The sequence below is a fragment of the Xylocopa sonorina genome, chromosome 2, assembly GCF_050948175.1.
Source record: "Xylocopa sonorina isolate GNS202 chromosome 2, iyXylSono1_principal, whole genome shotgun sequence".
Classification (NCBI taxonomy): Eukaryota; Metazoa; Arthropoda; class Insecta; order Hymenoptera; family Apidae; genus Xylocopa; species Xylocopa sonorina.
This window is the reverse complement of record NC_135194.1, coordinates 14,281,963-14,295,441: the sequence shown is the minus strand read 5'-3', so window position 1 is coordinate 14,295,441 and position 13,479 is coordinate 14,281,963. Positions and strand designations below refer to the sequence as shown.

The window sequence follows — 13,479 nt, the reverse complement described above, 5'->3', positions numbered from 1 at the left end:
TACACAGCCCCGTTGACCGCGCGTCGACGCTATCGGCCAGCTAATACATCCATTTGCCTGACACCGCAAGCGTAGTCCCAAGCGACGTCTCTGACTAATAAGTTATTAATTCCAGGGACAATAGCCGATGAGTCCCAGAAATTGTCCACGTGTCCCCATTCCGGACCGTGGCGCAGAGCCCTACGACGAGCTGAGCCGATATTTCCCACGGGCATCGCGCGTTCGAACCGCAATAACTCGAGCACACGATCAGGAACTCGTCCGAGAATTACCTCGATCGACGCGTCGCGCTCGATCCTCGACGCTTAAGGCGCCCTTCCGCTAGATTACAGACGGCGCGACACAACCACTGCCTATCGAGTTCTCGTTGGAATTCGGTCAAGAAGCGACTAATCGATCGGTTTCGACCAGGCTCCTTTTGATTAGACAATCTGTCTGGTCAGCTGTCAACCGACGTAATGAAAGGCAACAACGCGACAAGCATTGTTAGAACGTCCCATTCCTCTCTGGGGATGTAAAAACGGAATTCGATAATATCGGATATCTATCAAGGTATCAGAGCTGTCGTCGTAGGCGATCCTTCGTTTCTCCTCGTGAAAGCCAACACAGGCTGGCTTTGTAAACGTCAAGATATACGCTCTCCTTTGTCCCCTCGCAGGCTCAGCCGCGGAATACGTTCTTTGTGGGTTAAACGCGTTCGCGCGCATTCTTTCCGCGGCTTTCACGCTCCGCGGAAATCCTCGCGGTGCTAATGGCCGTCTAGGATCACGATCGCGAGGGTTTCGCAGGCAACGATTAAGCCTGACTCCTTCTTCCTCCTCTTTTTCTTCTTCTTCTCCCGCGAGACGATATTCTCGCTCTGAAAGAGAAGATCCCCCGGAGGTGAATGGGTTTCAGACGAATTTCAATGGGACGTCGGGTGGCATTTATGAGCGGGGACGCGTTCGAGGATTCCTCAGACTCGAGACTCATTCTTCTCTCGAAGATAAAGGATCTCGAAATTTTTTTTCCACCCCCTCTCGCGCCATCGTCGGTATAGCATTCGAAGACGGGCAGTGTCTCGAAGCGAGGGTATCCGCTATCGAGAAATCACGGTGTACGATCGGATGGCTGGAAAATTTGAATAATACGAGGAGTAAGGAGGTTTATTATCGCGATGGAATTTCTTTCCCTCTCCTATTTCTCTGGTTCACCGTTTCTTCTCGACTTCCTCTTTCTGTTCTTTTTTCTTCTGCCTCTCTCTCTCTCTCTTTCTCTTTCTCGTTACGGGTGAACGGAGCGCATTCAATCGGCAGTCGAAGGCTCGCGGCTAGGGGGATATCTCGGGAACATGTTCAATGGAAAATTCAATGGAACGGCTGAAAATGCTTATACATTTTACATGGCCAACGGGAAAAGAAAGAAGCTCGGTGGAAGAATGAACTTCGATCGAGGAGTTTCGCCGGTGAAACGGGGCAAAGAACCCGGGAATCGAATTCCTTGGACGAGGCACTCGCCCTTAGGCCGACCGACTGCGGATAAACGCACAATGGCCGCTGGGCCGTTTTCCCGCCGTTCTTACCCTCGTTCGAAAGCGCTGCTCTGCGAACGATTGTTTTCAGCCTTCGGGGCCTTTCTTAACCCAGATCCACGGCCGCAGATGCTGCCCGTTTAAGACGTCGAGTTCTCGGGTAATTGCTGAACTTCTTAATCCCTTTGAAAAACAGAACGCGCCGCTTAGCCGGTGCACTCGTCAAAGTTAGTCGTCTCAAGCGGCTGCTTCTTGCCTACCATTCGCAGCGACCTCTCCTCGCCTGTTTTCCAGTCCTCGAACCACGGAGAATGTGATGCTTGACACGAATGCTGGCGGATGGACCACTGTGAAAGGTCGCATCGACGCTTGTCGAATCAGTCACGACGTTGTCAATGCTCGAGCGTCTCTTTTCATCCGTGGAATCTCGCGAAGGGGTAATTAATTTCACACGAAGTTTGACGGTTCACTGTCCCTGTCCGCACGTGTGACCAGCAATTTGTATTCGTATCTCATAAGGATACGTCACCGTAAAGGGGTCATTAATTATATTCGCCCACGCTCCAGCGCGACGAGATAGAGCAAAAACCGGTAGTTCGCTTACCGTTCGTTTACCGTTCGCTCTGGTTCTTAATTAATTAGGTACCACCGGCCACCGTGGCCCTCGTAAAGCAGCACACCTCGACGCGCCACTTCGAGCAGAAGATCGCCCAGCTTTTCGCTCTTTATGGCCCTTTGAACGAGCGATTTTGTCAACGAAATTCTCTCTGGCGAACTCGTTTTCGCGGCGAAAGAACTTGAAAATCTGCACAGTGATAACATTAACGTATAATATGTATGTATGAATTTTAGATTTTATGCATTTTATACTTGACTTTTTACGCGAGCATTATCATTACGTTAGTAGAACCGTGATTGTAATCCACTTACTGAATTCGCGATTAATCCGCAAACGACCGTCATTATCGCGAGTGAATAATAAACGCATCGTCGATTCGCTACTTTCTTGCGAAACGAATCACGCATAGCGATGCTGATCGTGATTTATCGAATATAATCGAACGATTATTCTTCATAATCGCCGAATATTCGAACGGTAATGCGTTTCACGCAGTATTGATCCGCAATCGAAAATCTGTAATTAGCAAATCCCCACCGTTTCACGAATATCTATACATAGACTGTTATTATTACTCTTTTAATTCGGCTATCGATGGAATTGTTACTGCAAAATTACGAGAAAAATCGTTTGCTCGTGCAGCTAGTCGCATTCGAACGGTGGGGAACGCGAAAATCGGATGTATCGGCTCGACACATCGGAGGCTGGCGAATATAGCAGCCCATTCGATAGGCGAGCACAATGGCGGAGGGGAATGCTTTGGAATTCCGTAATAAAATATTTTTATATTCGAGGTTCGGTCGATGGATGCGTGGATAAGCGAAATCGAAACGTTTTTATTATAAATCTCCTATAGTCTGTCAAATATTGTCAAATTGATCGGCTGAAAATTTGACGATCACAGCCTAGAACAATAGAAACAAACCGTTCGATTGCTCGTGCGAATCGCTATCTACCGTAAAACGCATCGAATCTAGGTTCATAAAGCTTGCGAACCTTCGAGACTCGCAGCAGAGCAGTCGAAAGTTCTTGGCGAAATGAACAGAAGTCGCGTTTGCTCGACCCTTAGCGAGTGGAAACACTATCGACAAGATTGTACCTCGGCGAACGAACGCTTAGGCGCCTTTCACCGTTCGCTGATTGTGCCGCGCGGTTGAGAACTCTCGAGCCAACCTGCTCCAGAGCGAATCCACCATTTCCAACGCGATATATTTGGAGAAAATTCGACGCCTGATAAATCGAGACGAATATACTTTCTCACTCGTTTCAGGGCGTATGCGACGATAATATCGAGTTACGCACATTCTCGATTTCTTTCCTCGAGCCACCATCCCCAATTCCAATAAAAGCCCTCCCAGGGAACGTCTCACTACGTACGCCTCCGAAACGGTTTCGAAGGTACACGAGGAACATTGTTTCCTCGATGCTGCCCTCGGGAGTGCGACTGAGGCTCGATTCACACGGCGCAAGTAGTATTCCAGCGCATTGGTCAGACATTGACTCTCTTCGACGCGACGTCCCAACCCAACGACATTTACTTCGTACTTAATTAAACAATAATTAATCTTCGTACTTAAAGGCCTCCAATAATATCTATGAACAGATAAAAACTGTCAAGCGCCTCGAGAAACGATCTCAAAATTCGATTTGGAACTTTCGACTCTTCGTACGATTTCTCGCGGTTCAAACGGAAAAATTAGCCCCGTTCAGAGGGGCCACGATGTGAACAGTGCTTGAGACGAGTAGCAGGGAACGCGCCGCTTGCCTCGGCACGTGCAAACAGGAGAGCGCATGGGTCTCAACAGCCGGGATCTTTATCGAGTCGTTGGAATCTCAATATACCCGATGCCAGCATCCTCGACGTTTCTCTCCATCCCCTGCCGGCGCCGCCTAATGCGAGTTTGAACGACAACCAGTAGAACGCGGAACGAAAACGTACGCTCTGTCGAGAGACAAAGGGAGCAGCCCCTCGATGGTTGTTGCGCGATTGTCGATAACAGTTAGGAACGCCTCATCGGAACGGATGATCTCGTCTCCCGTGAACTTTTCCACCATCGTCGACGACAGCAGCGAGTCTTTCATCTCCTCCCCAGCGGAGGGTAATTTCGAACCGCGGCAAGTAAATTTACCGGGGGATATCCGTTGATGCGCAATTATTAATAGACCATGAATATTCCGGCCGATATCAAACTTTCGGTGGCTTATTTAAATATTGAAACTTCTTTCGCGCCCCATAAATTGCAGTTTACAGAGCGCGCGCGCGCGCTCGCGACGGTGTATAGACGGTCTCCTATGCATATCATAAATTTTTATCACACCTGAGACGTCTCGCGGAGCTGGCTCGCAGAAGGAAACACGACAACCGCCAGGCGAATTAATCTTTTCGTTGTCGATAATTAGACGAGCGTACGGCGGTACCAGCGGCACGGAGTATCGTTTGGGAACAATTAATTCAGCCGGGCCAATTATCGTCGACGTCGTTCGCGAAGAGCGATGGTGATCGATTTGCAGGCGAAAGAAGTTCCCCGTCCTGGCGAACTTCCGGCCCGTGACGTGGATAAATTCGTCTGCCCGTCGACCACGTTCCAGCGGACAATTTTATCGTGTAAATTAATGCCCGCGGACTTCTTCGCCAGTTTACGAGGCGATAATAAACCAACCGCCTTTCATGCTTTCAATCATCTGAAAGGAAAGGGGAGATCGCCTGTTAGAGGGAGCGCGAGTAGACCGTGGATTCAGCGGAAACACAAAGCTTGCGCGGGACGGGGTGGGAATAATGTAATCTACCAGAGTGGGATGGGATTAAAGTGGACTGACTCGGAGATTGACAGCTCGGAGATGGATCACTCTTAATAAAGTCTTTAATATACGCTACAAGGTGAAGTAAGAAAAGGTGAGAAAAAAAATATCGCGTGGAAGGGAGGAGGAAAGTGAATCCCTGCGGGGGAGGTCATTATTCGTTCTTACTTGGGGCGTCGTAACGAATCTCGCCACGTGAAATTGATTATCGAGGTTGCAGGTGAACCGGAGGTTCGCCGGAAGTCGAAAATTATGAGCGGGAAGCTCGTGTACGCCCGCCGTCAAAGGTCGACAGCAGTGCAAATAGATCACGCCGCTCCGAAACGCTGTCGCGCGAATTTCTTCTTTGCCAGTGCTCGCAGAAGGCAATCAATTCGCAAGGGGAAACACGATTATGAGCGTTACGCTGTCGCGGCGCGGCCATCGACCGCCTCTTAATTACGTTCGCGCAACTTGCCGGGCAGGCTAATTGATGCGACGTAATTAAATGTGCGATGGCGAAATAGTCAGGGCTTGCTACGGCCGCGTCGCGTCGCGTTTTCCACGATGGTGCGGAGAAAAACTGGTAGACGGGGGTTTCAGATTGAACGAGCGGCTGTGTCGAAGCGTTCTCTCGCGAATGACAGTTCCCAACGCGACCCTTTTACTACCCGCAATCATTCGCACTTAATTAAAATCCGATCGCCACGGCTGCATCGCGCACAGTTCCTCGTGGCGATATAAAGCAGGTTCACAACGCTCGAGAATCGTGACGATTATCAGACGAAGAGTAAAGATTGGCGAGTATAATTTCAACGATTGATGGCTCGACTTCTCGTGGTGTTGCAGGTGCAATCTTCACGGAGGATCAAAAGGGCAGTCCATCGGAGCTAGCGTTCAAATACGCGATCTACAAGATCAACAAGGACAAAACTCTGCTGGCGAACACGACGTTGGTCTACGACATCGAGTACGTGCCTAAGGACGACTCCTTCAGAACGTCGAAGAAAGGTGAGACTGTTCATCGTATCGATTCACACTTCTCCCTCGAAAAACGTCAGCCGCCCTCGAGCCACGCGACTCTTTCTATTTCGGAATCTAATAAACTGCGAGAGATTCCAGGCGAGCCGTGTCGCGGACCGTTCGTCGTCCAGGCTGTCGTTCGCGCCGCGATACCGATTTCCATCATCGATACGCTGTCACGGACAGCCTCGTAACTTTTTACGCTCCTCGCGGAATCGTCGAGGCCCTGCGCGGAAGTTCGAACGTAAAACCGGGACGAGATCGCCGTCTCTCAGTCGAACGCTGGTCTCGATCGATGAACCGAGCGGAGCCAAGATCGTACGTATCTCGCGAGACGCGTAACCCGCTGCGAACTGTTTCGACGTTATCCTTTTATTGTTATTTAGTTAGCTGGCGAACAGCGGAGCCTTATACTGCGCGAGAAGAATAACAGGGGCGGAACGAAAGAGAATATAACTGCTCGGATAGCGGAATTAAAACGCTGCATTAACTAAGTAGAAACTCTGAAAGTGGAGCGGCGTCGGAGGAGCCTTGTTTAATCCGTTTGAACGTGGACCAGCCCTTTTCGAATCTTCGAGTAGACACGAACGCGGGTTACTCGCGGGTGCCCCCGTCGAGGAACTTCCACTTCCATTCACGAACACTCTCGAAGAATCTCCAGCTGTTCGAAGAATTCCAGCAGTCGTACTTCAGCCGCTGGTTGGCGCGCCAGATCTTAACCCATTCGGATACTGCAACGAAATAGTTTCTGAACGGCTTCACAGGGACAGAATAAACTCCAACTAGCTCGAAACCAGCTCCCTTTATTCTCTGGCTGAAAAATGGTACGCAAGTTCGGCAGAGAAAGCCAGCGAACAGATTCGTTTACGGGGAAGAGATTTCTGGGAATCATTATTTCATCGACTCGACGCGGAGGCGGACAGGATACGCTGGCCCGTGGAAGTTATGAGGCGAAATTTATGCAAAATAATTCCACGGCCGAGTCGCGCGACCAGCCACGGAACCATAACAATGTTTCTTGCCGCGACCGATCGTAGGTGGCCGGCGGGCGTAAATTGCGAGCAGTAAATTCGCACGGGCGTCGATAAATTTGCAACAAAGTTCTATCCGTGCCGAATATCTATCCCGTTTCGAACACCATCCGGATTATTGCTGTTCAAAAAGACACTCCATTTCCCGCGTCCCCCGGCTTTTCATTCGTTCCCGCGTATTTCTCGCCGGACAATGGACTCGTCGTATTTTCCGAAACGACTCCACCTCTAAACCGGGAAGACCGAACCGCGGCCGCCTTAACGATACGACCGTGGAACACGTAGAGAGACACGAGGTTACTATCGCGAACGAGCCCAACCAACGAGGGTGTAACGTTGAACCACTTCCGTCGAAATACAAAGCTCGGACTCGAACAACAGGGGCTTAATTATCTCTCTCTTCTTTCGTTCCGAACGTCCCGCCCGGATGCAACCCCGTGGCGCACTCTAATTAACTTCGGCTCGAGAAAATAAACAATCCTCGTGAAAACAATCACGATCTAATTCCGTAACAGCGATCCTCAGCCGTAGCTCGAATTAATCCCGAGTAAATTAACGCCTGGAATCCACCCTCGTCAACGGGACAGCCACGGTTTTGGGTGAGCACACACGTACACGCGCACACTCGTTCCAGCGGCTCGGTAGACCGCGGTTGCCCAACCGCGCGTGGCCGCCGACACTCCATCGCCGCATCTCCATTTTACCAGAACCTATCCACCGTTCGCGTAATAAATATGCTGCCCGCGAGCTCCTCGTGGCTGACATTCCGCATCCGCGTCATCTTCCGCGTTTTACCTATTCCAGCCGTGTCTGAAAAGATTTTCCATTCCCATTTCCGGGGCGCGCTCGCGGTATCCGCCCGCCTCCTCTCCACTGCGCCGTCTCTGTCCCTTTCTCTCGCGATAAATCTTCGATGACGTGGCACCCGTTGCCGAGGGACACGCATTCTTTTTTTCGCATCCCCCGTTGGAGTCCTCTGCGCGATGCGAGCTTAATGTCCCGTGCTGACTGACCCTCTACTTTCCACCCCTGTGGAAGCTAATGTTCCGTCGTAGATCGGCGAAGAATGATCACTGGCGAGTTTCGTTTAGCGACTGTTCTGAACTTCGAACGTCGTTGTCGAGTCTGAGTGTGGGAAGTCGCTCAGCGAAAAGCGTTCTATGCTTTTAGACGATTCTGCTCTCGAGGATACCGATGGCCGCAGCTTAAAGCAGTCTGCGAGGAGTCAACAACGCTTTCACTCGCAAATTAGCCCAGCGTGGTTTCACCAGCTGGCCGCACCTCGCGGTTTGGTCTTGGGAAGCGGCTCGAGCGGAGGCTGCGGTAACCGGACGAGAACCATCCGGATAGCGAACGATTAGACGAGCATTCGCGAGTACGTTGCCGCATCGCGTAATCCCCCTCGTCACGACTGCGGCAGAGCCGTCACGGTATTTTTTAATCCGATTGGCACCGTTCGTTTCGGTCGCCAGTGGCGTGGTCCGTCGTTTTTCACGCGCGCGGATTCGATCGGGGAACGAATAAATCATTCGCGTAGACGTTTATTTTTCCCTCGATTAAACTGGTAATTGCGCGCCAGCGGACGCCGGCTGCGGGGATGGGGAAATCAGCCGACGATAAAAGCACGGGAAACATAATTTCCAGAGACTGACGGGCGTCGATGCGCGCCACGCACACCGGAACGCTCGCGCGACAAATTCGCGCCGCGTTTGTTCAGATTTATTCACCGTTAAATGTCAAGTCCTGTTCGCCGTTTCGCTCCCGATTGCGTTCGCTGGATGAAACGAGGGAACGAGTACCGCCTGTATTTATGACGATACGACGGAAATGATGATCGTTAGAACGTGTAGCGTGTCAGTAGTTGTGCGGGGTAAAAGAAACGTCCCTACGCCGGGATCCGTTTTGTCTCCACGCGAATCCTTGAGACGTAAGGTAAGACATTTCTCTTCTCTAAGGAAAATTGAATCGACACGGAATGGAAATCGACTTCAGAACGGTGCTCGATGAATTTCTGAGAACCGCCTGTTAGGATTACAAGCGACGCGCGTTGGCGTCGCGCTCCGACAGAATAGGAAATGGTACCGCGGGCAGTGAGGAATTAGATTTGCCAGCAAGATTCAGTCAATCGGCAGAGAACTCCTCGTAATCGTAAAATAAAAATTCGCAGGAAAATGAAACGGTTCATTCTTGTTTATTATAATGTATCGCAAATGGGAATCGATGGGTAGTTCGTGACGATTAAGCAAATGCTTATTTATTTGCAGGATAATTGCGGTGATATAATCATTATTGGCATACGCGTACGCGATTGTTTATGAAAATTGCGTAAATTGCAGTTTAGAGACAATTGTACGTTAAATGGTCTGTTTGGTGGTTAGCAGAGGCATATTGCGGTTCTCTGTGGTGCAGCATTTTTCTCGCAAAATAACAGGAGAATCCCCATTACTAAGTAATAACCATCGTACGGACGTCCATTTTATGGTACAATGCATTCGTTAATATTTAGGTAATCGTAACAATTCCTTCTTGAATCGAATGAAATTCTTCTCGAGCCGATGCACAAGGGAGCGAGAGACACACAAAACGAAAATGTAACCAATCTTGAAAATTCATGGAATAACTTCCGCCAGTCCCTTTGATCTGTCGAGGCGGAACATTTTAATGGAAGTTTTCGTTTATTACCGGAAAACTTTCTCCAACCTCCCGCAACTGCCTCTTTGTGGCACTGGGATCCCTGTTCACGTGGAGCATTCACTGATTTGCCGGAAAATCTTCCTCTCAGACACGCTCGACCCTTTCATTCTCCTCGGATCTCCATATTCTCGAAGAAATTCGCCCTCTTACAAAATTATGGGAGAGAGAGGATTCTAAAGCACCCACAGGCGTGAAACATTGCTTACGGGGGATAATTCGATCGCGCCGCCGTCTTTTGAGCTACAATCGTTTCTTGCCCACACGGAAGCCAAGGGTGCGCGGATGCGGCCGATGTAATTCGTTTAAAGCGCCAAGAGAACCGGTCGTGAAAGCGCTGATGGAGAACGTCTTCTTTTTTTCTCTCGCCAGACAGCTAAATGGGCCCGTTTAAAATCCGGCCGACACGCGAGCAACCGTTGTATTTTTAATTTACTGCTTCCTCTTTGAACACTCATTTGGCCCCGTTTCATCTTCAGCGCTCGAACAAAACCTTGATATCTCTGTCGCTACGTTTACAGAAGTGTACAGAGAGTCAGGATAGTTTGACGAAAAATTCAGGTTAACCGAAACGCAGGATTGCCAGCGTTCTCCGTACCGTTCCACGAATACTTTCAACGACCGCACCGCGTCGCGATTAAATCCGCGTTCGTCACTTTGCGAAACGGCATTTTCATTTTTCCGCGAAACAACAGACGCATCGACGCGACCAATTTCCCGACGACGATCGCATCGAATTTTCGCGCGCCTCTCGAGCTCGATATTATTTTAGAGCAAGCATTGTTCGAGCTATTCGCGATCGCACCATCCGCTCATTCACGGCCTCGTCAATCCTCTTCTATAACAATATTACAGTTCCGTTTCCTCGGGACGCAAGAAATTGAATGGCGTCGTTTAACGGGGTATCCGAGCCAGCGTTATCCTCGTTACCATTTCGAAAGCTACGAGCCCTATCCACCCCTGGGGTCCCCTGCACCGTGACCGTTAACTTCGCATTGTTACGCAATCTTTGGCCTTCCGTTCGACGCGCGCAAATGGCGGCTGCGACGACGCTCCACGAGCTGCCGCGGAAATTAGTGACGAAGCCATTTTTGGACGTCATCGCACCCGGCGACTACACCCGATCGTTACGACCTCGTCTCGCGATCGTTATAAGAAAACTCCACCTTGGCTATGGATGGATTTCCCAGAAAAATTGCGTTTCCTTAAGCTCGAGTTTAGTGTTGAAAAATTCGCACAAGCTACGAGCGAGAACTGTTAGACGAAACGGTTTAAATAAACGAGGGTGGATTTAAGTCGAGAAACACGACTGAGAAAGGGACTGGGACGTCAATTTAGTTTAAGTAATAATGGTCTAATTACCAGGTAACAATTACTCTTGCGGAAAACGTCTCATTTACATCGCAAGCCAAAGTAAGAGCATCTATCCTTCGCGAAGTTAATTAGGAAGTTATTAAGCTCGGTACCGCGAGCCTCGAGTCCCCGCGTCGCTTTCTCAAAGCTGTACGCCTCGATGGGGGACGCTCGAAAGCGGAAACGAGAGCGTCTCGCTGCTCGATGTTGCGAAGCGTTTGACGGCGTCGCGATGCGAAACGACGTCGATTCGTTAACCGTGACAGAGAGATGTCGCGGACCTGCTTGCGAACCGCGTGACGTTGATTTCGTTCGAAGGACGACGAGAGGGACTAATCTCGAACCGTTCGCGATGGAACAGTCGAGGACGCGTCTGCTCGAGGCGCGAGCTCGAGAGCGCTCAGTTTTCCTTGCCGATTCAGGATTTTCCTGACACTCTCGAGGCTCGAAGAACGAAGACGAACGGCTTTATACATATAGAATTACGATTCCTCCGCGACGGAGACGATTGAATCCCAGGTTGAAAGACCTTCGTCGAGGATCGATGGAGCCGCGCGTTGCATACCGGATCCGCTCGCGGAGTAATCGCGGGCCGCTGCTCAAGGCGAATCTGGCTTCTTTACGATGGAATTATTCGAGCTTTCAAGAGATTTCGAGTTAGCAAACTTATCCGAAGTAGCGGTGAACGTATTCGAAACCCTTCGGTTCCAAGGCCTCCTCGCGCACTCGAACCTCGAGCCGTTCCAAGTGGCATTAGGTAACACGAAAGTCTGCGCGGCGATACGAAAATATGCAATTTATTGGAAAGGAGAACGTTTTCGCAACGTGTAACGGAGCGTAACGAGATTGCAGTGTAGCGCGAAAAAAAAAACTTTGAGTGCGAGCAGGGAAGTCGTAACGGGCGCGTTTCTCGGCTGAGAACGATGGGAACGCCGCGGTAGGAAGCAACGTGGTAACTTGTTTACTGGCGGCGAAGTTCCGGGCGTCAATCTTTCCGCGCGGCGCTCGCCCCATGGCCACGGTGAAAGTTTACGAGAAGATTACGGGGAAATGGCGCAGCTAAGACGCGGTAACGCGGACGAGCCCGATTTCCCGCTCGCGGCGCGGGCTTTCGTCGAGCTGCGAGCGCGTCACGCCTCGAAATGGGAAATCGCGCGGTGTCACTGGCAGCCCTCCTCCCAACGTTCCCATTTCCACGCTTTTCATCGCCGTTCTCTCGCCTGCCCTTCGACTCCGCTTATTTTACGACCAAGCTTCGAGTCTCTTAACCGAACTTGCGCTCGCGATTTCGTTACGAACTTACATTATTGATCATTTTCACGCTGTCGTTGTGTAGCAGCTGAAGTTAAGTGAACCGCATCCTCTTGTTGCAGTGTGCAAGCAACTGTCCAGGTCGGTCCAGGGGATCTTGGGTCCGTCTGATCCTCTTCTGGGCGCCCATATCCAGAGCATCTGCGAGGCGCTCGACGTGCCACATTTGGAAGCCAGAGTCGACTTCGAGCCGACGTTCAAGGAGTTCAGTATAAACCTTTATCCCTCGCAGGACTACTTGAACAAAGCCTTCAAAGACCTCATGTCCTTCTTAAACTGGACCAGGGTGGCCATCATTTACGAGGAAGATTACGGTAAGTCTAAGCGAGACTCGTAACCAGGATAGCCGTCGAATAGAAGATTCACTGATGTAAGAGCACTAGCCAAGAAGTCGCGAAATACTTGAGCGTCGCAGCGTGTCATACAGGCTATAGTCGTTGCTCCGTTCGTTTCATTCTTTTTTTCTCTCGTTATTTTTTTCAACGACGCGTCCCGTCGACCAGCGTGACGCATCCCCGTGGCAAATAGGACGTCGGAATCAGCCAACGAAAGTGGATGCTGGCGCGATTCTGAAATGTCCGCCTGTCAGCCGCACGCACCAACGAACGGGGCTGTTGCGCGCGTAAAACCACGGCGATTCGTCAACGTCGTCGTCTAGTTTTCTAATCCGTCTCGCGAGATACAGTCGTTCGCCGCCGCGGATCGATGTTTCGCGAATTCACGGGTCGAACGTTCAGCTCGATCCCAGAGTTGTTGGAGGCTTTTCTTCGCCTTGCTCGATCAAAGTTACACTCGTTTAATTACCGCCCTCCAATATCAATCCGGACCCGTAAGGGCGGAGCTTTTACCACCGCGGGACCGAAAGTTGCTTTGTACCGTGTTCAAAGCAACTTGGCAAGCGAACCGCACGCCAGCCACTCATCGAAATTCCACCGCCAGCTTCTAATTTCATTAGAGTTCCCGGTCTTACCCGGGTCAATGAGAGCAAATTGCCGCGGGATTTTTGAACCCCGCGTTCGATCGCCGCTTTGTCGAACTTCGCCTCCCTCGCGATCGCCTGGACGCCAATGGCGCCGGGGACGTTTTTACATGAAACAGAATTAAACGTTACGCGAACTACGATTCATCCGAGATGGCACAAAGGTTTCCCCTCGCGAATGTTT

The 13,479-nt window shown here is 50.6% G+C and overlaps 2 protein-coding genes across 7 annotated transcripts in view; one reads left to right on the top strand and one right to left on the bottom strand.

Moving 5' to 3' along the window:
• Positions 1-13,479, top strand: part of LOC143432840 (glutamate receptor ionotropic, kainate 2) — a 109,352-nt gene that overhangs the window by 55,637 nt on the left and 40,236 nt on the right. For all 6 annotated transcript variants that reach the window (XM_076909762.1, XM_076909759.1, XM_076909760.1 and 3 more), the window contains exons 3-4: positions 5,757-5,918; positions 12,379-12,630. In XM_076909762.1, coding sequence (XP_076765877.1) covers positions 5,757-5,918; positions 12,379-12,630 — 414 coding nt within the window. The remainder of the gene's footprint in view (positions 1-5,756; positions 5,919-12,378; positions 12,631-13,479) is intronic.
• LOC143432839 (glutamate receptor ionotropic, kainate 2) overlaps positions 1-13,479 on the bottom strand; it is a 257,821-nt gene that overhangs the window by 228,559 nt on the left and 15,783 nt on the right. The window lies entirely within an intron of this gene.